Below are 22,313 nucleotides of genomic sequence, written 5' to 3' on the forward strand. Positions count from 1 at the left end.
GTTTTTTGTAAGGAAACTCATACTTTGCATAAATGTAATCAATTTAAGGAACTGCCGGTGGAAAAAAGAAAAGAGATAATTTTGCGTTATCATTATTGTTTTAATTGTCTGGTTCCGGGTCACAAACAGAATTCCTGTTTTAGTAAAGTAAGATGTAATTATTGTCAACGAAAACATAATACGCTTTTACATATTAATTTTAAAAATGATTCAAATGAAACTTCAAATCAGAAAACAATGGTTAACTCTCAATCAGTTGTTACTAGTCAGCTGTCTCTTGATAATAACAATAAAGTTGATAATTCGAATTCGGTTAATATTAATCATGTTAAAATTCCAAAACCATGTGATTCTGCACATTTTTTGAATATACAAACTAGTTTGTTGGGTCACACACTTTTAGAGACTGCTCTAGTAAATGTTAAACCTGATAAAGGTCGAATACACAAATTTAGAATTTTTCTGGATCAAGGATCGGAAAGTTGTTTTGTCTCAAAAAGATCCTTTAAAGTTTTGTATCCTCGATATGATCGAATTAATGCTCTTGTTTTTGGAGTAGGAGGTATGAATATTGGCGAAGCTAAAAAATTAGCACATTTTGAAATTATTTCAAGGGAGGAAGGTAATCCTAACCTATTTATAAAAGCCTTAGTTTTAATAAACTTAACCTCCTACAGTCCACCCTTAAGTATGAGTTTAAAAAACAATTTAAAGGAAACAAATTTGTTTTTAGCAGACCCCGATCCTTTTAGTGATTCTCAAATTGATTTTATAATCGGAGCTGATAAATTCGGCGAATGTTTGTTACCAGGTTTAGAACAAAATTTATTTGGCTCCTTAACTACTCAGTCTTCTATTTTTGGTTGGATCCTTTCAGGTCCCATTCTTATTGATAATAATCAAGTAAAACCCTCATTATCTAATCACGCTAGTGTCTCGACTGACACTTTACATGAGGATTTAATTCGTTTCTGGCAGTTAGAGGAAGGTCCAGTCAAGTCATCCTTGACTGCAAAAGAAATTCGTTGTGAAGAGTATTTTCTTTCAACTTTTTCACGATTAAATTCGGGTCGTTATATGGTTCGATTGCCATTTAATACTGATTTTCCAATCAATATTGGTAATTCACTAGAGAGAAGCAAAATTATTCTTTCAAGGTTAATGCATCGGATTTCCAAAAATCCCAGTTTATTGAAGCAATATTTTGAATTCATGTCTGAATATCTTGAAATGGGACACATACAAATTGTTACTGAAGATGATTTGAAGGACGCTTCTAAAGTAGTATATATACCCCATCACCCTGTAATAAGGGAGAGTACTACCACCACAAAAGTAAGGGTTGTTTTTAACGCCTCAAGTTTGACTTCTAACGGTACGTCACTGAATTCACATTTTCTTATCGGTCCTAAAATTCTAAACGATTTAATTTCGATTATTATGCGATGGCGTGAATATCGCTTTGTTTACTTAACCGATGCAGAAAAAATGTTTAGGCAGATTTTAATCGACCCTAGAGATAGGGATTATCAACGTGTTCTCTGGTATTCAGATAATAAAATTGTTGCCTTTCAATTGTCGACAGTAACTTATGGTACCGCTTGTGCCCCATTTTTAGCAAATAGAGTTGTTAAACAATTGGCAAAGGATGAGGGTGATAATTTTCCTTTAGCTAAGTCAATCATTGAAAACGATATTTATGTGAATGATGCTTTGTTTGGTGCTGACGAAGAAGAAGAAGCAAAGGAAATTCAACACCAAGTTATTGAATTGATGAAACGTGGTGGTTTTCATTTACAAAAATAGGCGTCAAATGAAGTCTCTTTATTGGAAAATTGTCTTAAGGGGGAGAATGAACGAGCCATCGACATTTCCTTTGATAAAGATGTGCAACTGAAAGTCCTGGGTTTAAATTGGGATCCGATTTCTGATGTTTTTGTTTTTAAGATTTCTTTTGAGGAAATTGTTAATTCCACAAAAATAAAGGTTTTATCTCTCACAGCAAAACTCTATGATCCATTTGGTTGGTTAGCTCCAGTGATTGTTGTAGCAAAGATGCTGATTCAGGAATTGTTTTTACGTAAGCTTGACTGGGATGAGCAACTTCCTGAAGATTTATTAAAAAATTGGAAAAATTATTACTCTTCCTTAAATAAGTTAGAGTGTCTTAAAATTTCAAAATGGACAGGTCAAACTAAGTCAAGTAATAATTTAGAATTACATGGATTTAGTGATGCTTCCAGTCGAGCTTTCGGAGCTTGTATTTACTTGCGTGTGAAGGATGACCTTGGAATGATAAGAGTTACTCTTCTATTTCCTGTTAGTATTCCGCGATTAGAACTATGTGGAGCAGTTTTGCTTGCCAAAATCCTTAATTTCGTTATGACCTTAAAAAAGTTACAAAACTTACCTGTTTTTTGTCATACAGATTCATCAGTAGTATTGGCTTGGTTGAATAAACATCCATCTACTTGGCCTACTTTTGTCGCAAATCGCGTAGTACTAATACACGAATTGCTGCCAGAGGCAAAGTGGCAGTATATTCCCACTAAAGAAAATCCTGCGGATTGTATTTCTCGCGGCATTTCTCCTTCTGAAATTTTAAATTATTCTCTCTGGTGGAAAGGTCCACCTTGGCTTCTTGATAAATCAAACAAAAGTTCAAATGAGTGTCCACTCATACCATCAGAAGTTGATTTGGAACAAAAAACAGTAATTATTCATGTTTCAAATCATGATGTTTTTCTTTTAGAATTATCTAAGAAATTTTCTTCATGGCCCAAATTGATTAGAGTAACTGCTTATTGTAAACGTTTTCTTGCTAATTTTATTGATAAATTTTCAAAAAGCAAACCTGAAACTCTTGCGAAAACTAGGGCTCTTTGTGTTGAAGAAATTAATCAATTCCAAGATTTTTGGATTAAATGGATGCAGGCTGAATTCTTTTCTGCTAAAATAAAAAATCTTAAGGATAAAGGGTTAGTAAGTCTGTAATCAAACGTTAGAAGTTTGAACCCTTTTCCAAATTCCAAGGGAATTTTGAGAGTAAGTGGGAGATTACAAAATGCTCCTATTAGCTTTGATGAAAAACATCCGATAATTTTGCCTCGTCATAATATTAGTTCTCTGATCGCTTCTCATGCTCATCTCAGATCATTACATGGAGGCTTATAATTAACCTTATATGTTCTGAGACAGAAATTTTGGATTATTGGAGCTAGATCTATGGTGAAAGGATTACTTAAAAATTGTATTGAATGTGTCAAAGAAAGGGCTGAAATACCTCAGCAGATTATGGGAAATTTACCCGACTTCAGAGTTACTCCATCTCGACCATTTACACACACTGGTCTTGACTATGCCAACCCTTTTGATATCCGTTTCGGAACTGGAAGAGGAATTAAAAGTCAGAAAACTTATATAGTTCTATTTATTTGTTGCTCCACTCGCTTCGTTCACCTTGAAATAGTTTCCGATTATTCAACTGCTGCGTTTTTAGCAGCTTTCCATCGTTTTGTGTCACGTAGGGGAAAGCCTGCACATTTATTCAGTGACAACGAAAAAAACTTCGTTGGTGCAAATAACGAATTAAAAAGGTCCTTCATTAAAATTCAGAAGGATAATGATTTGTTCGTCAAATTCAGTACTGAAGGGATTGCTTGGCATTTTGTTCCCCCTAATGCCCCCCACTTTGGTGGACTGTGGGAGGCGGGAGTTAAAAGCGTTAAGCATCATTTACGTCGCATAGTTGGTTTACATAAATTAACTCATGAGGAATTTTATACTCTGCATACGAGAATTGAAGCTTCGCTAAATTCAAGACCTATTGCTCCATTGAATAATTGATTAAAACGCTGACAATTAGTTCAAAAAATGTCAGAAATTTTTTTGGTTTTTTTTTTTGGTTTAATAAGATGCCAAATTTAACAGTAGGAGACATGGTTCTTATTCGAAATAAAAATTTACCCTCCTTTAAATGGGCCCTCGGTCGCATTATAAAATGCTATCCAGGCAAAGATAATCTTATTCGGTCAGTTAGAATCAAAACATCTGATTCAGAGTTCGATCGTCCCATTGTGAAACTTTGTCTTTTACCAATAAAATCAACTAATGTAACAGCGACATTTAATTTAATTTGATTAACTTCAGTTTTGATTTTTTTTTGTTTTTATGTTCTTTAATTATACCTTGATAAATGTAATTTGTATTTTAGGTTAAGTTTGTTTATTGAAATATATATTTTCTTTATTGCTATGTTATGGCGGGCGGCTAAATTACAATTTATCTTCAAATTTTATTTCGTGTTGTAAGTTACACGAGGCGAACGGTATGTTTAAGTTTGTAAGTCGAAAAGTTATGTCTAGCGCCTTACATTGAGCTATAATTGTACTCTAATGTAAGTTTGAATGACTACTCTTTTTCTCTATCTTTACTATCTTCTTTCTTCTTTCTTTTTCTCTTCCGTGTCTCTTCGTTTTACTTCTAGGAAAACTGTAACTGATTCTCTGAATTAGAATTTTCAGTAATAGCAAGTGTGCGAGGAAGACCGGTCGCGTTATTGTAACGCGATAAAATCATTTTATTATATAATTAATTAAAGACTTTTTAAACCTACTGCCAGTGATTTAGCCTTCCTACACTAAAATTGTTAAATAAAATAAATTGCATTATTTGTTGATTTTCGCACAAATTAAATTTATTTATTTACTTTACCCGAATCAAAATACTTTATTTCGAGTAAATAATTAATAAGGATTAAAAAACTCGAAATTAAACAATTACATTTGAGGGGTGCGTCATCAATTTTAGGGTCTATTAATTTTATTTCAACAATTTTAAATATTCGTCCAAATTTAATAAGAATAGATAAAATTACTTTATTTTATTGATCAATTTTTTTAACAACAATTTTATTATTAGCGGGGGGTATTACGATATTACTTTTTGATCGAAATTTAAATACTTTATTTTATGATCCTGTTGGAGGGGGGGGCCCAGTTCTTTATCAACATTTATTTTGATTTTTTGGTCATCCTGAAGTTTATATTTTAATTTTACCTGGGTTTGAAATAATTTTTCATATAATTTTTACAGAAGGGGGTAAAAAGGGAACTTTTGGGAGATTAGGGATAATATATGCAATAATTTCAATTGGTGTTTTAGGGTTTATTGTTTGAGGTCATCATATATTTACAGTGGGGATAGATGTTGATACTCATACTTGTTACACATCAGTAACAATAATCATTGCAGTTCCTACGGGTATTGAAGTGTTTAGATGGTTGGCTACTATTATATGAAGAAAAATTGATTTTAATATTATTATTTTATGAATTATTGGGTTTATTTTTTTATTTTCTTTAGGGGGGATGACTGGAATTACGTTATCAAATTCTTCAATTGATCTTGTGATACATGATACATATTATGTAGTAGCTCATTTTAATTATGTTTTATCTATAGGGGTAGTTTTTTCGATTATTGGAGGATTTATTTTTTGGTATCCTTCAATTTGTGGATTAACTTTAAATCCTAAGTGATTAAAAGTTCAATTTTTAGTTATATTTATAGGTGTTAATTTAACTTTTTTCCCTTAGCATTTTTTAGGGTTAAGATGGATACCTCGTCGTTATTCTAATTATCCTGATAGATATTTATTATGAAATATTGTTTTATCTATTGGGTCATTAATTTCAATTACGAGATTAATTTATTTAATTTTTATTATTTGAGAAAGAATAATTATAGAACGTTTAATTTTATTTAAAATCTTTTAAAATATTTCTGTAGAGTGAAAACATTTGGCTCCTCCATTATTACATTCTTATTTAGAAGAATCAAAATTAAAATTTTAAATTATTAAAGAGTAATTTATTTTAATATTACAAGATTTTGTTTCACCAATAATAGAATGAATAATGATATTTCATGATTTTACTTTATTTATGAATTCAATAATAATACAATTAAAAATTTTTAAACTTTATTGATACAATTTAAAATATAATTAAATAACTTAAAAAAAGTAAAAGAGTTTTAATCTTTTTATAGTATAAAATTACTCTTAATTAATTCCCCAAATAAAACCTATTTATTCACTAAATATAATATTTTATATAATTTTAGTGGTGGTTATTTATTTAATTATAGTTAGGTACCGTAAAATGAGGTAGAGTCGGCGTTTGAGGGTAAAGTCGGCCGGCGCTTTAAATCATTTTAACGTTTAACTATTACTTTTTTCCAGAAGAAATCCGAGTTTTATTAAAAATGTAGTTAGAATTAATGTAAATTAATAAATGAAATACAATATTTAAGTGTTTAAAGCGCCGGCCGACTTTACCCGCAAACGCCGACTTTACCTCATTTTACGGTATATAACTTTAACTTATTTTTTTGAAAAAAATAATAAAAAGTTTAGTAATAAATTTGAGTGAAAAATAAACTGATAACAAACTTATTTGATATTTTTGATCCATCAAGAAGAACATCCATATCTATTAATTGATTAAGAATAGTTTACTTTATTTTAGTGATTCCAGTTTTATTTGGGGGGGGGGTTCCTTCAAAATATCAAATATTATGAAATATAATTTTAGAAGGGATTAGAAAAGAATTAAAAACAGCTTTAAATTAATTTGGTGTTATAAATATTTTAATTTTTATTTTTTTATTTATTTTTATTTTTTTGAATAATTTTATTAGTTTATTTCCTTATATTTTTACAAGAACAAGACATATTTGTATTTCAATTTCTATATCGTTAATAATTTGATTTAGGATAATATTATTTAGGTTGGGTAATTTTAGTAATCATATATTTATTCATTTATCTCCTTTCGGAACTCCTAAAGTGTTAATGCCTTTTATAGTAATGATTGAGTTAATTAGAAAAGTGATTCGGCCATTAACATTATCTGTTCGTCTTTCAGCAAATATTATTGCAGGTCATTTATTTACTTTAAAAAGGCAATCTTCAAAAATATTAAATATTGTTTTAATTATAATTCTTGTTTTAGTTCAGTGTGTGTTAATGAGATTAGAAGTAGCTGTGTCTTTAATTCAATCTTATGTTTATTTAATTTTAAAAACTTTATATTCTTCTGGAATAAGGTAATGAAAATAAATATAAACTATTCATTTCATTTAGTTACTTTTAGGCCTTGACCAATTTTAGGATCATTAAGAACTTTTGTTTTTATAGTAGGAAGAGTTATAATATTCAGTGAAAAAAAGACATATTTAATAAATTAAGGTTTAATTTTATTACTTTTATGTAGGGGTCAATGATGACGAGATATTATTCGTGAAGGAACTTTACAAGGAAGGCATACAAAAATAGTTGTTAGAGGGTTAAAATTAGGAATAATTTTGTTTATAGTTTCTGAATTAATATTTTTTGTATCTTTTTTTTATCATGAACAGATTATTCTATTTTAAATAAAAATTGGGAAGGAGCAAAATTTAGTTTATTAATAACAATTTATTTAGGAGGGTTATTTACTTGTATTCAAATATTTGAATATAGGAAATCAACCTTTATATTTAGTGATTCAATTTTTGGGTCAATTTTTTTTAACAACTGGGTTTCATGGGATTCATGTTGTTGTAGGTTCAATTTTTTTTACTAATTACTTGGTTTCGTTCAGGAAAATTTCATTTAAGGTCATTGCATCATTTTGAATTTGAGAGGGCTTCTTGGTATTGACATTTTATTGATGTAATTTGAATTATTGTTTATTCAATAGTATATTGATGACATTTTTAAAAATTTTATATAAAATTTATTATGATTTGATAAGAGTTTTAATTTTTTTAGTTATATAAATATATGTAATTATTTTTAGGAATTTAATTTTAATTTTTTTGGGTGTATTAATTTTATGTATTAATATGATTTTGTTAAAAAAGAGATTTAAATTTCGGGGGAATGTTTCAACTTTTGAGGGTGGGTTTGATTCTTTATCATTAATTCGGGTACCTTTTTCAATTCAATTTTATTTGATTAGAATTATTTTTTTAGTGTTTGATGTAGAAGTTACTTTAATTTTACCAGTGGTGAAATTATTTAAACTAAGGAAGTTGAATTTTAAATTCATTTTTTATTTTATTATAGTAATTTTATTGGTGGGGGTTTATTATGAATTAAAAGAGGGTTCTTTAAGATGAATTTAAGTATTGAATAAACCTAAAAGTTAGGATTTAATTTCGACTTAAATATATAGTTTGGTTTAAAACTTATTCATTTTTTTGGTGGGGGGAGTAATTAATTGAATAACTAATTAAGTAACTAATTAAGTCACTAATTAATGTTAATTCCAAACTTTTATAATTTATTTTGTAATAATTTTAGAATGTTATTGATTTTATGTTTTTTAAGTATGGGAGTTTATATAATAATATTAAGGGTGTGATCTTCTAATTCAATATATTCAATATTGGGAAGTATTCGGGCGGTATCTCAGTTAATTTCATATGAAGTTAGTTTAATTTTACTTTTATTAAGTAGATTAATATTTATTGAAAGTTTTGATTTAAAAATTTTTATTAAAATACAAGATAAAATTTGAATATTTTGATTTTTAAGTATAATTATATTAATATTTTTAGTTAGGGGGTTCAAACATCAGACGGGTCAAAAATAAAAAAAATAGAAAATAACTTCCAGTGAGACATTTGTTTATTAATATATAAAGAAGATTTTGGAAATTTTCGAGTCAATTCATTCACAACTTTTAAAAATATAAGTGTTTTTTGAAAAAGCGGGTGGCGCGCTAGCGAGTCGTCGTGTATCATGATGAGGAAGCTAAATGGTCATGAAATGAACAATTTTTTAACTTGTTTATAAGATACCTTGTCACTTTTCATTTATGGGTTCTTTTCATACCTAAAAACCACAAACGACTTGATCTAGCAAAACGGCCAGGCACGGGTTTTTTTTGGGTCCTAGTTTTCAAAAATGTTGGACTTTTTTGTGGGTCAAAAAAAATGGAATTTTGTCGGACGCTGTAATAATTCTTCCGCAGATGAAGCTGCTTCCAAAATCCCAATTCAAATATAATGGTATAAAGACCCACACGGCCGCCGTTAGCCTGTTCCCGACCGACCCACAGGTGGGAGGAAAATGGAATTTACTGTTCGAAAAAGTCCAACGCCTTCATTTTTGAACCGATTTAATAATTTTTTTTTAAACCAAAGATTATAAAATTTAGAAGAAAGTTGTCGAGCCCGATTTGTAATTTTTTATTTGTTTATATTAATTTATTTATTGCAAAGTTTAACAGAAGTATCAATTTTTAAGAAACAGCGATCTTCTGAAACAATAAGTATGTGCTACAGCTAAAAACTGGTTAAAAACAATGCTACTCTCTAAACGGTGAAAAATTACATAAGTCAAAATTTACATGTTATAAACAAATTATTGTTAACAAATAATGACGGTTACAACAAATTGTTTATTTCATTAAATCAGATGTCAGTTTTTAAAAATTCAAAATAGCGGATCCAATATGTCGGACATTTTTTTTAATTTATTCAAATTCGCTTGAAACTTGTTACTCGAAGGATTATGGGGTCGCTGATTACGAATCGGATTTTAGTTTTTAAAAATTAAAAATGCCGGATCCAATATGGCGGAAATTTTTTTTTAATTTACTCAAATTCGCCTGAAACTTGTTATTTGGGGCACTGAGGAAACTGGATTATACGGAGTATTAACTGGTTAATACTGTTTATGATATTTTCACATTGACTATTCCACAATTAACCTGCCTTATAAAACTCATTTACCAAGAATTATCCTTTGAGATTAATCCTGGTATTAATTTGGATTATAAAATAAATGTCAGAGTAGTTGTGGTTAAGTATTTAAAATTTTATTAATAATATTAAATCATTAATTATATTAATATTTTGCATACGAGAAATGTAACGGATGATTTTGAAAAGTTAAGAAATAATAATTAATTGAAATACATATAAAAATTGTACTTAATTAAATAAATTAAAATTATAATCAATATCAATTTATTAATTAATTTATTATTAATTATGACAATAATTTTTTTTAATTGTCCTATAGTCAATGTGAAAATATCATAAACGGTATTAATTAGTTAATATTCCGAATAATACAGTTTCATCTGTGCCCCCAAAAAACAAGTTTCATGCGAATTTGACTAAATTAAAAAAAAATTCCACCATATTGGTTCCGGCATTTTGAATTTTTAAAAACTAAAATCGGATTTGTAATCAGCGACCCTAAAACCCTTCGAGTAACAAGTTTTAAGCGAATTTGAATAAATTTAAAAAAAATGTCCGCCATTTTGAATTAATAAAAACTAACATCGGATTCGTAATCAGCGACCACAAAAACCCCCAAATAATAAGTTTCAAGCAAATTTGAGTAAATTCAAAAAAAATGTCTGCCATATTGGATCCGCCATTTTGAATTTTTAAAAACTGACATCGGATTTGTAATCAGCGACACCAAAAACCTTCGAGTAAGCAATTTCATGAAAATTTAACAAACCCTTTAACGAAATAAACAATTTGTTGTAACGCGCCTCCCTTTCAGCGTGTATATCTCATTCAATTTTCACCGGATCATCTTTAAATTTTTTAGACATGTTTCTTACAAAATGTACTTTAAGAAAATGCAAAAAAATCGATTTTTTGAAAGTTACAACTGCTAGTGCCCCCTTAATAAAGAATATATTAATTTGTTATTAAAGACACGCAAGGAAATGTTTTTGTTATGTTTCGATATCATAATTTTTAGTTAAGCCAGAACAATCAGAAAACTTTAATTATACCTAATAAAATGACGCACATTGTGCGGTATAAAGGAATGATATGGTTTATCGTTTTTTGAGGGTGAAAATTCCACGAGAATCACATACGTACCGTTCATGATGTACAACTGTTTACTATTGCTTTTTTAAATAATATTATATTGTTTATAGTATGACAAATTTAGGTAATTACACGTTTAACACTTGTTTTAAAATGTCAAAATAATATTCTCAATATTTAAATATTATTTTAATTAAACATATAACGCACATGTCACTTTTCGAAATCAGAATTTAGTTAAGTCGACGTAAGTTTTTTATTTCGAAATTAAGACTCAGATTCGGCTATGTTTTCGATAACAGAATAGTACATTGCGTAACAAGTGTGAACTAGCGGCCTTTTTGGAACGAGCGCTAAGCTTTTGAAACTCTTCTGTGAGGGCGCCACAGGCTCCCTCACAGACGAGTTACGAGAATGTAGCGCGAGTTTCAAAATGCCGCATGACGTGTTGCGCACAATACTTTTCATAACAAAATCAGAAAAAGGCGTTGATACTAAGATGCATAATAATTATAAAAATTTTTCACAAAAATTACTTACGAGATGGATAACAGAACCACTATTCAGTGGTTAATAAGATAAGAGTTATGTCGCGCGAGGGGTTTCCCCCCCCCACGGGGTCCAGGGGCACCGCCCCTGGACTACAAAAAAACTACAGAAAAACTAACACAAAAGATATTAAAATTTAATTCTTACACAATGTAAAAAACTAAACATAACACCCACATTCAAAACAAATTAAAATATATTATTAAAAACGAAAGTCAAAAAGTCTTCGCGATGCATTGAAATAAATCCTTTTAAGAGAGCTGTCGAATTTACAAAAGAAAATAAGGTTAAGTTAGGCGACGTTGCGTTACAGACGCAGGAGACGGTAAGACTACGAAAGAGTTCTTTTATATTGACACGTCTCTACTGGACGAAATTGTAATTACTCGTGCGTTACGAAAATACGGGAACAAGCACAAACAAAGCTCTTTCTTGAACTCACCTATCATTCAGTGTATTTTCGTAATTTCGTACAATAAAGGACGATTTTACGTCCCCCCACGGAGGTACAAATAACGCTATTTTTATGATTGCGTTATGAAAACACTTAAATCGAGTTATCTAAGGTTTTGTTTTGTATCTAATGCTCGAGCTCAACGCTTCCCACGATTTTTAAACTACTCAACTTGAGTTACCTTAGTAACTCTTCACAAGTATTCTTCAGTATTCTCTCATTTTCTGGGTTTTTATCGATTTTCAATAACTATTTTTTGCAACAAATAGTTAAAATAAAAAAATTTTAATTACATAATCAGACACAAGTCGATTTTTATGATAATTATCATGAAAATTTATTACTTACCCGTATCTGTCAATCAATTGGACACTCCTTCCGGAATATGGATCTCTAGCTACGACGTTGGTTGCAAATATGTCAGCAGGATAAACAGATCTAAATGAATAAAAACTAATTAATGTACTTTTATTTTTTTTTTAATAAGATAAAAGTATATAGTTCCGAAAGCGTCTCACCTCCGATTTTAATGAAACTTGGTAGACTAACGTATTTTGATTCCCTGATTACAAAAATGATAGTGAAAATTGGCGCAAATGTAATTATCATGGTAAAAACCATAAAAAGCACCATAAAATAATGATTTCTTGCGATTATCTCGTAAAAAACGCAAAATTTCGAAAAATATTTCATATAAAAGTTGTAGGTCTGAAAAAACACACATTTTATGTTATATGCATTTTTTTACCAAAAGTGGTCATTTTTCGAGAAAAATCCACAGTATCAGTTTACGCAATTCGATGTACGCGGTTGTTTACTTTTAAGTACCAAATTTTTTTGTAATTATGATGTGCACTGTTTTTTCCGTTATTTTACGTCATGTTTTATGGTTTTTTAGATTTTTCTCGAAAAATAACCACTTTTGGTAAAAAATGCTTTTTTTAAGAGATAATCGCAAAAAACCATGATTTTTTGGTGTTTTTTTTATGGTTTTCACCATGATACTCATGTCACTTTTACGCCAATTTTCTCTTTCATTTTCGTAATCAGCGCATCAAAATACGTTAATATACTTACAAGTACTTAATCTAGTTATGATGTGCATTGTTTTTTCTGTCATTTTTCATGGTTTTTTGGATTTTTCTCGAAAAATAACTACTTTTGGTAAAAAATGCATACAACATAAAATGTGTGTTTGTTGAGACCTACAACTTTTATTTAAAACATTTTTTGAAATTTTGCGTTTTTTACGAGATAATCGCAAAAACCAATGATTTTATGGTCGGAAGTAAGATCGGAGGTAAGACGCTTTCGGAACTTCACCCAAAATGTTCTTTTGTTATTCCCCATAACAAAGGAATTTTTTTCAAAATTATATAAATAATCAGTAGTTAGAATGGCGATTATAATAAAAAGTAAATATTCTACAATGGACTGGGAGGAGCGTTAAATATGCAATAGTTGCCCTCGTACATTTTTGTCTCCTATTGGCGCCATGTTTTGCTATGCACATGAATATAAACTTCTGTAAGTATTAACACACATTCGAATTTGTTTTGAAAATTATGGAAAGGGAAATATCCAGAAGTTTATACACAGGAGCGCCAACTACGTTAGTGGAGGTTCGGCAGTACAATTATGTCTCACAAACTGTCCAACTCACAAAGTATTTGTCCTCACAAACTGACCAAATTCTATCTATTATATTATATTATATTATATTATATTATATTATATTATATTATATTATATTATATTATATTATATTATATTATATTATATTATATTATATTATATTATATTATATTATATTATATTATATTATATAACAAACATCTATTTTCTTTTTAAACGAGTTTTAATTTTCTGTTATTATTACAAAACACATTTAAAACTTTTTCGGATAAAACTTTGTCTTTAACTAGTGAATTTTCAATGTTTATTATGGCTGTATCGGAAAATCAATCGTGTGTCATAGTCGTCCTCAACCAATTTTTGATTCGACGCATACTTGAGAAGCTTCTTTCGCATCCGGCCGAGGTAATGGGAATTGAAATCGCTACCTTGAGCAGTTTGTGATAATTGGAATTTTTGTGGAGCTTAGTTGCAGATGAGTTATTCATAGAACTTAATGATCAGGGATTTTATACGCAGAGCTATGAGAATGACTTCCTGATTATTGTAAGATGTCTCTCGTTAGATACACTCTTAGAATTGACAGAGAGAGCATTAGAGATCGTCAAGTGATCGAACTGGCCTCTCTGTTAATCCAGACAAGACGGATATTGTAATCTTTACTAGGAAATACAAGGTTCCCACTGTGAAAAATCCTATATTTTATGGGAAAAAAGTGCCTTTTTCCGATTCGGTTAAATATCTAGGAGTGATTCTGGATAAGAAGCTGATCTGGAGAAAGCACTTAGAGTATAAGTATAGTAGGTTTTGCACTATTTTTTGGGTTTTCAGAAGGGCAATTGGATCATCTTGGTGTCTAAAACCGGATATGGTTTAGTGGCTCTATCGTATGATCCTGTTACCAAGGTTTCTGCATGTATTAATTGTTTGGTTGATTAGAAGCCAGTTGAAAACGGTGGAATTGAAACTTGAACAACTACAAGCAATGGTGTTTAGCGGGATTACTGGCGCAATGAGAACCACGCCAACTCCAGCGTTATGTTTCTTGCTAGCGGAAGAACCCCTACACATCTTAACGGTTAAGAAGGCTGCTCTCACATTGAGCAAATTTCAAGCACAGGGGAAATGGAGAGATAGGAAAAAAACTTCCGGCCTCTATACAGAAGATTCCAGAAATCAATATGGGACAGGATAGAATGGTCAAAAGAGTGAAATTAAATCCTCGCTTTAAGACCATTATTCCTTTGAGAAAAGATTGGGAAAAGAGCTGTCCACTTGGAGGTGAAATATGGTATACGGATGGATCTAAGATGGAAAGAGGCACAGGATCGGGGGTATACTGTAAGTCCAATGCCACTAAAGTGACATTATCTTTAGGTAATTATACCACGGTCTGGCAGGCAGAAGTCTGCACTGAAATGACTTGCGCAATGATTTGCCTCGAAAAACGAAAATCTGGCAAGAGAATTAATATCCTTGAGTAATCCGACTATAGAGTCAAAACTAGTTTGGGTATGCCATGAGAGAGAGTGAGCGGAGACTACTGTAGGTAGTCAGCCAAGGCTCTGTTAGAATTAAAACTCAACAGGGGCTTTGCCGAGTCCCTTCTAAAATTCAACAAGATCAGAGTAAGAGCAGTGGTCAGGCTGCTCACAGAACATGGCCTCCACCTAGGTGCAGATTGTGTGATGCAGAAGAGGAATCTTCGACTCATATTTTATGTCACTGTCCAGCTTACGCTGCAGTGAAACATCAATGCTGGAGTCATGCCTTTGTCGACCCAGATTGGATTCGAGACCTCTCGGTAGAAGAGTTACTGGACTTTTGGAATAGGACAGGACTCTAGGGAGCTCAACCCGGCTGACAAAACTTGTACATGTTCATCAATGAACTTGTACATTTTCTTGTACATGTTCAAGTAATATTCTTGAACCAGTTCAGCATCCGGCATTGAGACATGTTCTTGAACCAGAATTTGTATAAGATCCTGGATAAGAAAAAATATACTTGTACAAAAAATGTACATGTTCTTATACATATTTTTTGTGCAGGTTTCATGTTCAAGTACTTTTACATGAACACGTTTATGTTCTTGTACAAAAACATTTGTTTAAAAATGTTTTTGAAAAAAATTTGAAATTTTAATAAATTATATTTATTAAGACTCTTCACTTATGCATGCTAAAAATTATTGCGCAGCTGTAAAGGCTTAAGAAAACTACTGCGCAGCCTTTAAAGTTTTTAATTTTTAGTTTAAACGACATAAATGAACATGTACAAGAAAATGTTCATGAAACCTGCACAAAAAATATGTACAAGAACATGTACATTTTCTTGTACAAGTTTGTCCAGGATCTTGTACAAGTTCTGGTACAAGAACATGTCTCAATTCCGGATGCTGAACTTGTTCAAGAACATTACTCGAACATGTACAAGAAAATGTACAAGTTCATTAATGAACATGTACAAGAATTTGTACATTTTCTTGTACAAGTTTTTTCAGCCGGGAAATAAACTATTTCGTACAAAGTACTTAATAATAGTGATATAAATAGTCATATAAACTATTTCGTACAAAGTACTTAATAATAGTGATATAAATAGTCATATAAATGCCCATATAAGGTGTGTTGAGTAACGCTAAGTTAAGCTACGATGTTTAATGTAAAACAAAGACAAAATCAATTGTATAGTAGTTGTCGTAGACTGGAAATAAATCTAGGTAACGAAGGATCAAAAAAGTTTAGCGTGTCAGAAACAGCGTTTGCCTCCCTACTTAATCTAACTACCAAAGAGTTATTTGCATAATTTGTTTTATGAAATTTTACAGCGAATAGTGTGGTATATCTAGATGATCTGATTGGTACAGACAAATTAATCGTTGACAGAAGTGTTAAGCAATTTAAATAGCCGTTTAACGATTTAAACCAAAAAATTAAATCTGAGTATAAGAATCTTGTCCCGATTTTAGGCATATTTAAACGAGTTCGTAAATCATCGTAGTTGATCGTAGTTTAAAACTAATAATATATAGGTAAGTGTTTATCATGATGAGGAAGCTAAATGGTCATGAAATGGACACATTTTTAACTTGTTTTACAATATTTTGATTACTTTTTTGAATTTAATGTCTAACCTTGACTAAACCTTTACCGAATTTAGTCAAATCTCTGTTTTCACAATTCACTAGGATAATATTACGTAAAAATATTGTTGCAATATTAACTCAATGTTGCGACTCATGACATAAAATATCAAGCGAATAATAAAACCATTATTCTTATTAAACTATTTATGTTTTAAAAATCAAAATTATTACCCGTCTTGAGCTTCTAGTCTAAAAGTCAATGGATCACCAACAGCAATTGTTGTAGTTGGTCTACCTTGATAAAGAATTAATAAACGAACACGATTATTTAATGTGTTTTCAGCTGGAAGATATTCGATTGGTATTGGTGCTCCTGATCTCCTGAAAATAGAAACATTTTATTACTGATGGGGCAAAATGTATACAACAGTGAAAAAAAAATTCTAATTATACATAGAACTTTAGATTACTAGGGGAAAGGGGTCAATAATTTGAGAATCAGTCTTCCGTGCCACAGTCTTATTAGGAACATTTGTTACATTATTAAATATAAAGCTGGAGTGGGATTGTAAATACCGACAGCGCTACGAAGATTTCGCTACGTAGCGATTCAAAGCTACATTCACTTTAAAAAATTTTCTTGCTATCGGGTGACTAAAAAAATTGTATTATTTTGATAGATTTAGGTTGGTACAATTGTTTTTCTGTGTATTTTTTTCTCATATTTGCTTTATTTTATAATTTAACAATTTTTTTTTAATCAAGAATGTATCAAATTCATAAGGATTTCCTACGATGAAGAAATGAAGCAATTAAAATAAGTATCTAAAAGTCTAACAAATTTTTCAAGTGTAACACTTCAAATCTCAAAAGTTATAAAATAGGCAATTCGAGGCAACGATAATTATTAATATTATTATATTAACAATTTTATTTCCAATTTCTACCATTATAAAAAATCAAGAAACTAATTTAACTTTATCCAATATTAATAAACTATTTACTTTTCTTTTTTATAGTAATAATTAAATATTTATTGCATTTATGTTTATTATCTTTTTCATAGGATTAAAAATTTCTATTAGGCATTATCTAAAAAAGGAAAAAAATTTAATTTAAAAAATTTTGAAGATATAACCTCAGAAATAGAATTTTTGTTCTCACGCAAGGGTTCACTAAAAAAATGTATAGGTCATTTTTTGTGAGTTAAAGAGTTTTTCAAAAAATGAAAATTTAAATTAATTTAATTTAAAAATAATTAATTCATTTAATTTAAAAAAATTTACCAATTTTTAAATTTAGGCTGGTAAAGAATATCCTAATTTTAAATCTCATGCAATTATGATTTTTAATTCTTGCAATAAGATTAATTTTCTTAATTTTTATTTATTAAATTAAATTAAAAAATTTATTAATAGGTTATTGTAGTAAAGATGTTGAAATTTTTTGGATTTTTTATATAGTAGTAAGATGTTGTGTTGTTTTAGGTATAATCCATATTTATTGTTATTTAATACACATTAGCTTTCGCCCATCTACGCTGGGCCTCTTCAGATATCATTATAACAATGTTAATGTCAACAATGTTAAGTAATGTTAACCATTACCATTACCAATGTTAACAATGTCAATCAATATAACAATATTCATCACAAAAAATTTTTAAAAAATTCTTTTTACATAACAACGTTTTTTAAAATATGTGTTACATGAGAAGAAAAAATCCACATTGTTAAAATGATATCTGAAGAGGCCCACGTAGATGGGCGAAAGCTAATGTGTATTAAATAACAATAAATATGGATTATACCTAAAACAACACAATATCTTACTACTTAATAGGTTATTTGTAATATTAAAGTATAATTTATTTCCTCACTAGTTAATTATTTTATTTGAAACTAACAGTTGGGAAACATGAAGTTGGAGAATTGATTCCACCTTCTTGTTGTATTTGTTTGCTACGTAGATAAAATATTTTAGGAAATTGACATGAATTTCACTAAAAATATGTAAGTTTTTAATTCTAAATAACGAAAAGCGCTAAATAACGACTAGCGCTATTAGTAATCCCACTGCTGGGGTTTACAAAAAAATCAACATATTATTGCTTGCAATCTTCAAAAGTTATATACATTATCGTATATAACAAAAATGTAATTTACATATTCAGTCAACTTTCGCGTTAAACAATTTACTCAGACAGCACGTAAGCTTGAGGCAAGCTTGCCGCGCAATATTGCCAACCTTGTACGGCAAGCTTGCTCAAGCTTCAAATGTCCCACCAAGCTTGCATGGTAAGCTTGCCGAAAGATTGCAGTGTAAGATTATCGCAAGATTGCATGATAAGCTTACCGAAAGACTGCAGTGTAAGGTTACTGTAAGATTGCATAATAAGATTATCACTAGCTTGCACAGTAAGCTTGCACGATAAACTTGTGGCAAGGTTGGTGCAAGGTTGACAATAACCTTGCCCAATCAGCAAAGAAGTTTGCATTGAAAATGAGCACTATGCGCACTTGCAATCACAAGCACTTACGGCTAAGCAGTAAATTTTTTTGACCTTCCAGGAACTGGTGCTCAATGTAAATACAAAAATAAATTTCCTCCCTCCAAAAATTTTTTTATTATATTCCGCAAGCTTGCTGCAATCTTTTGTGCTGATTGACAAGGGTATTTGTCAATCTTGCACCAACCTTGCGACAAGCTTACTGAGCAATCTTGCGATAATATTATTGAGCAATCTTGCAGTAATCTTACACTGCAATCTTTCGGTAAGCTTACCATGCAAGCTTGGGTCAAGTGTGACATTTGAAGCTTACAGTAAACTTGCCGCAAGATTGCTGCAAGCTTACGTGCTATCTTGGTACTCACATGGGGACATTTTAATATTTTAATAATTTTTTTCTGAACCCAGCGCTTCAATACTCCCAAGTTAACCTTTTAACATTCAATGAATCTTCGGGGAATTATCGGTGCTGTGTGGGAAAGTATGCAAAAGTTGCCTCCGCATATATTAAAATAATATTTGCACTATATATTGCTACTCATGTGAGTATAAAATTCTGAAAGTATGAACCCATAATTCAAATTTTTATGGGTGTTTTGGAGGGGGAAAGAAAAATAAAAAACTCATTTTTCTCGAAAAATATTAAGAGGATTTTAATAAAATTTAAATACGTTATAAACATAAGTAAGACAAATTAGAAAAAAAAATTTGAAAAAAAGTCAAAAAATTTTAATTTTGAAATTAAAAAAAAAATTTTGGAGTCATTTTTATGGTCACCTTATATTGTCCCCTTTAACATATATTTTTGACAAATTTTTAAAAAATCTGCTTTTGGCGAAAAGATTTTTTTTCAACCCTTTCCACAGCAACGCGATATGCTGGTAATCACGACTGGTCGGAATGATGTTTTATCAAAATTGTCGAGCACCTCTGATTATTTTTTTTGTAATTGGTAGTTCAAGGTGCCAAGAATTGAATTCAACAATTTTTAAAATTGAAAACAAATGACCCACCCTTTAAAACAGCATAAAACCAGTAGAAATTGAAAACATCATGTTTTTCGAGAAAAAAATACGTGATACTTATATATTGACTAGTACCTTCAAATTTTTTTTGTAAATGGTATTGCGGAATGCCAGAAACTTAAAAAGAAATGCCACACTCCTGAAAAAGCATAAAACCAGTAAAAATTGAAATAATGTTGCTTAAATCTGTCAGTCGTTTCTTTGAATGTAACAAAGTCAGTTTGTGGGTGTCAAAGCTTGATTGAAGTTCAAAGTAAGTTCACATTTCATTCTTCATTTTTTGTTCCAAGAAATTTTACATTTTCATTTATCGCAATGTTTCTAAGAATAAAATGTGTTACCTTGAACTCAATCAAGCTTTGAGACACACAAACTGATTTTGTTACACCTAAAGAAACGATTGACAGATTTAGGCTACATTTGTCATTTCATTTTTGTCAATATGTAGCAACACCGTCACTAAAAACAACACAAATTCCACAGCGAGTACAGCATCAATAAGTAACAGTGAAGGATAATAAACAAAATATCACTTCTATGTATTTTTTCTTCACGACAAAGATGATTTTTTTAATTTTTGCTGGTTTTATGCTGTTATGAGAGTTGGAGCATTTTTTTAAATTTTAAAACCTGTTGAACTAACTTCCTGGCATTCCTAACTACTATTTACAAAATAAATTGAAGGTATTAGTCAATACATAAGTACCACGTATTTTTTTCACGAAAAACCTGTTTTTTCTCACTTTTTACTAGTTTTATGATGATTAGAGGGGTAGGGCATTGTTTTAAAATTTTAAAACCTATTAAACTGACTTCCTGGCATCCCGAACTACCATTTACAAAAAAATTTAACAACCTGATGCAGTCAACTGTAAATCATAGAAATGCCTCATTTATTCTTTACATTTTCTATTCCTCTAAATGCATTCCAAATGGCCTGACATATAGTCAATTTATAGAAATAACCACATCTACATTACTCTTTAAATTTCATATTCCTTTCAATACGCTTTGGAAATTTTGAAGCTGGCGATTGAAAGGAATATACATTTAAAATTTACTCTCCAAACATTTAATTTTTTTTCTATTCGCTTCCAAAAAGTTTAAAAATAAATAACTTTGCGCATTAAGAAAAATTAGAAGTTTCAATTCTTTTCTATTGACTAATCTGTACTGGGAATAGAAAAGAATTCATTTTTTTGATATTTAGATGTTTACTGGAGAATTGGGTAAAAACGTAAATTCGCCTATTCAGAATAATTGAAAATGATCAACTGATGCTTAATATATATGCAAAATTTCAATTTCTCTCTCTATTCCTCGCTTCTTAAGGACATAGTAACCTTACATGTATAGTTAGTGTAAGCTTACACATAAATGTTACCATGACCCTAACATGAAAAGCTCAAAAAATTTCGATTGATCTTCTTTATCAAGTAAGTCCATCAATCTTAAAAATTTTAATTTATAATGATATTACTATTATATTTAAGTATTTATATGTATATTTACCCTGCTCCGATGTAATCTGATGTAACTACAGTTTCGTCTGGGCCTCGAAAAAGACAAGTGAGATTAAATCTTTTGTCCTTTGCTGTTTGCACATAGTCAGAAAATTGTACAACCACGATGTTGGTCATTGCGTCACCATACTAGTATAAAAATAGTTCATTAGACATAGGTATAAATATTGGTTAAAATTATAAATATAATTTATAAAATTAATAAATATCCAACTAACTAAAAAAACCGCTGCTAAGTTGAAGAATGAACTTTTTGTGTTCATATAATGAACACTTTGCTTCCCCATGGAGATTTTTTGTTATCAATTTATGGTAACTTATTTAGTATTATAATAATTTTAAAAAGGTGTTATATTTTATTTTTTGGGCGTTTGCAGAGATACATTTTTAACATCAATAACTTCGTAATATTTCACAATAAAAGGTTCAATAATAGATCAATTAAGTCGTTTTTAAATATTCTCTAAGTTGTTCATAATATTTTTAAACATATGATTAAAAATTCCTGAAGTGGATCACTTAAATTAAAGATGTACTGTATTTGGTTGGAAATATAGAAAATTAAAACATTATTATGAATTGAAAAACTGCCATAAAGTATTTTTCAAAAAAATTAATTTTCTCAAAGTTGTAAACAATTGAAGTTTTTTGTAGTCTTAAGTTAAAAAATAAATATCTT

The 22,313-nt window shown here is 29.9% G+C and overlaps 1 protein-coding gene across 3 annotated transcripts in view; it reads right to left on the minus strand.

Moving 5' to 3' along the window:
* LOC127287511 (uncharacterized) overlaps positions 1 to 22,313 on the minus strand; it is a 404,468-nt gene that overhangs the window by 101,062 nt on the left and 281,093 nt on the right. For all 3 annotated transcript variants that reach the window (XM_051314503.1, XM_051314508.1, XM_051314514.1), the window contains 3 exons: positions 21,624 to 21,763; positions 16,809 to 16,958; positions 12,203 to 12,292 (listed from right to left, as the gene is read on the minus strand). In XM_051314503.1, the coding sequence (XP_051170460.1) occupies positions 12,203 to 12,292; positions 16,809 to 16,958; positions 21,624 to 21,763 (380 nt within the window). The remainder of the gene's footprint in view (positions 1 to 12,202; positions 12,293 to 16,808; positions 16,959 to 21,623; positions 21,764 to 22,313) is intronic.

This window comes from Leptopilina boulardi, unplaced genomic scaffold (assembly GCF_019393585.1).
Source record: "Leptopilina boulardi isolate dan_hultmark-lab unplaced genomic scaffold, ZJU_Lbou_2.1 LbouV2_122, whole genome shotgun sequence".
NCBI lineage: Eukaryota > Metazoa > Arthropoda > Insecta > Hymenoptera > Figitidae > Leptopilina > Leptopilina boulardi.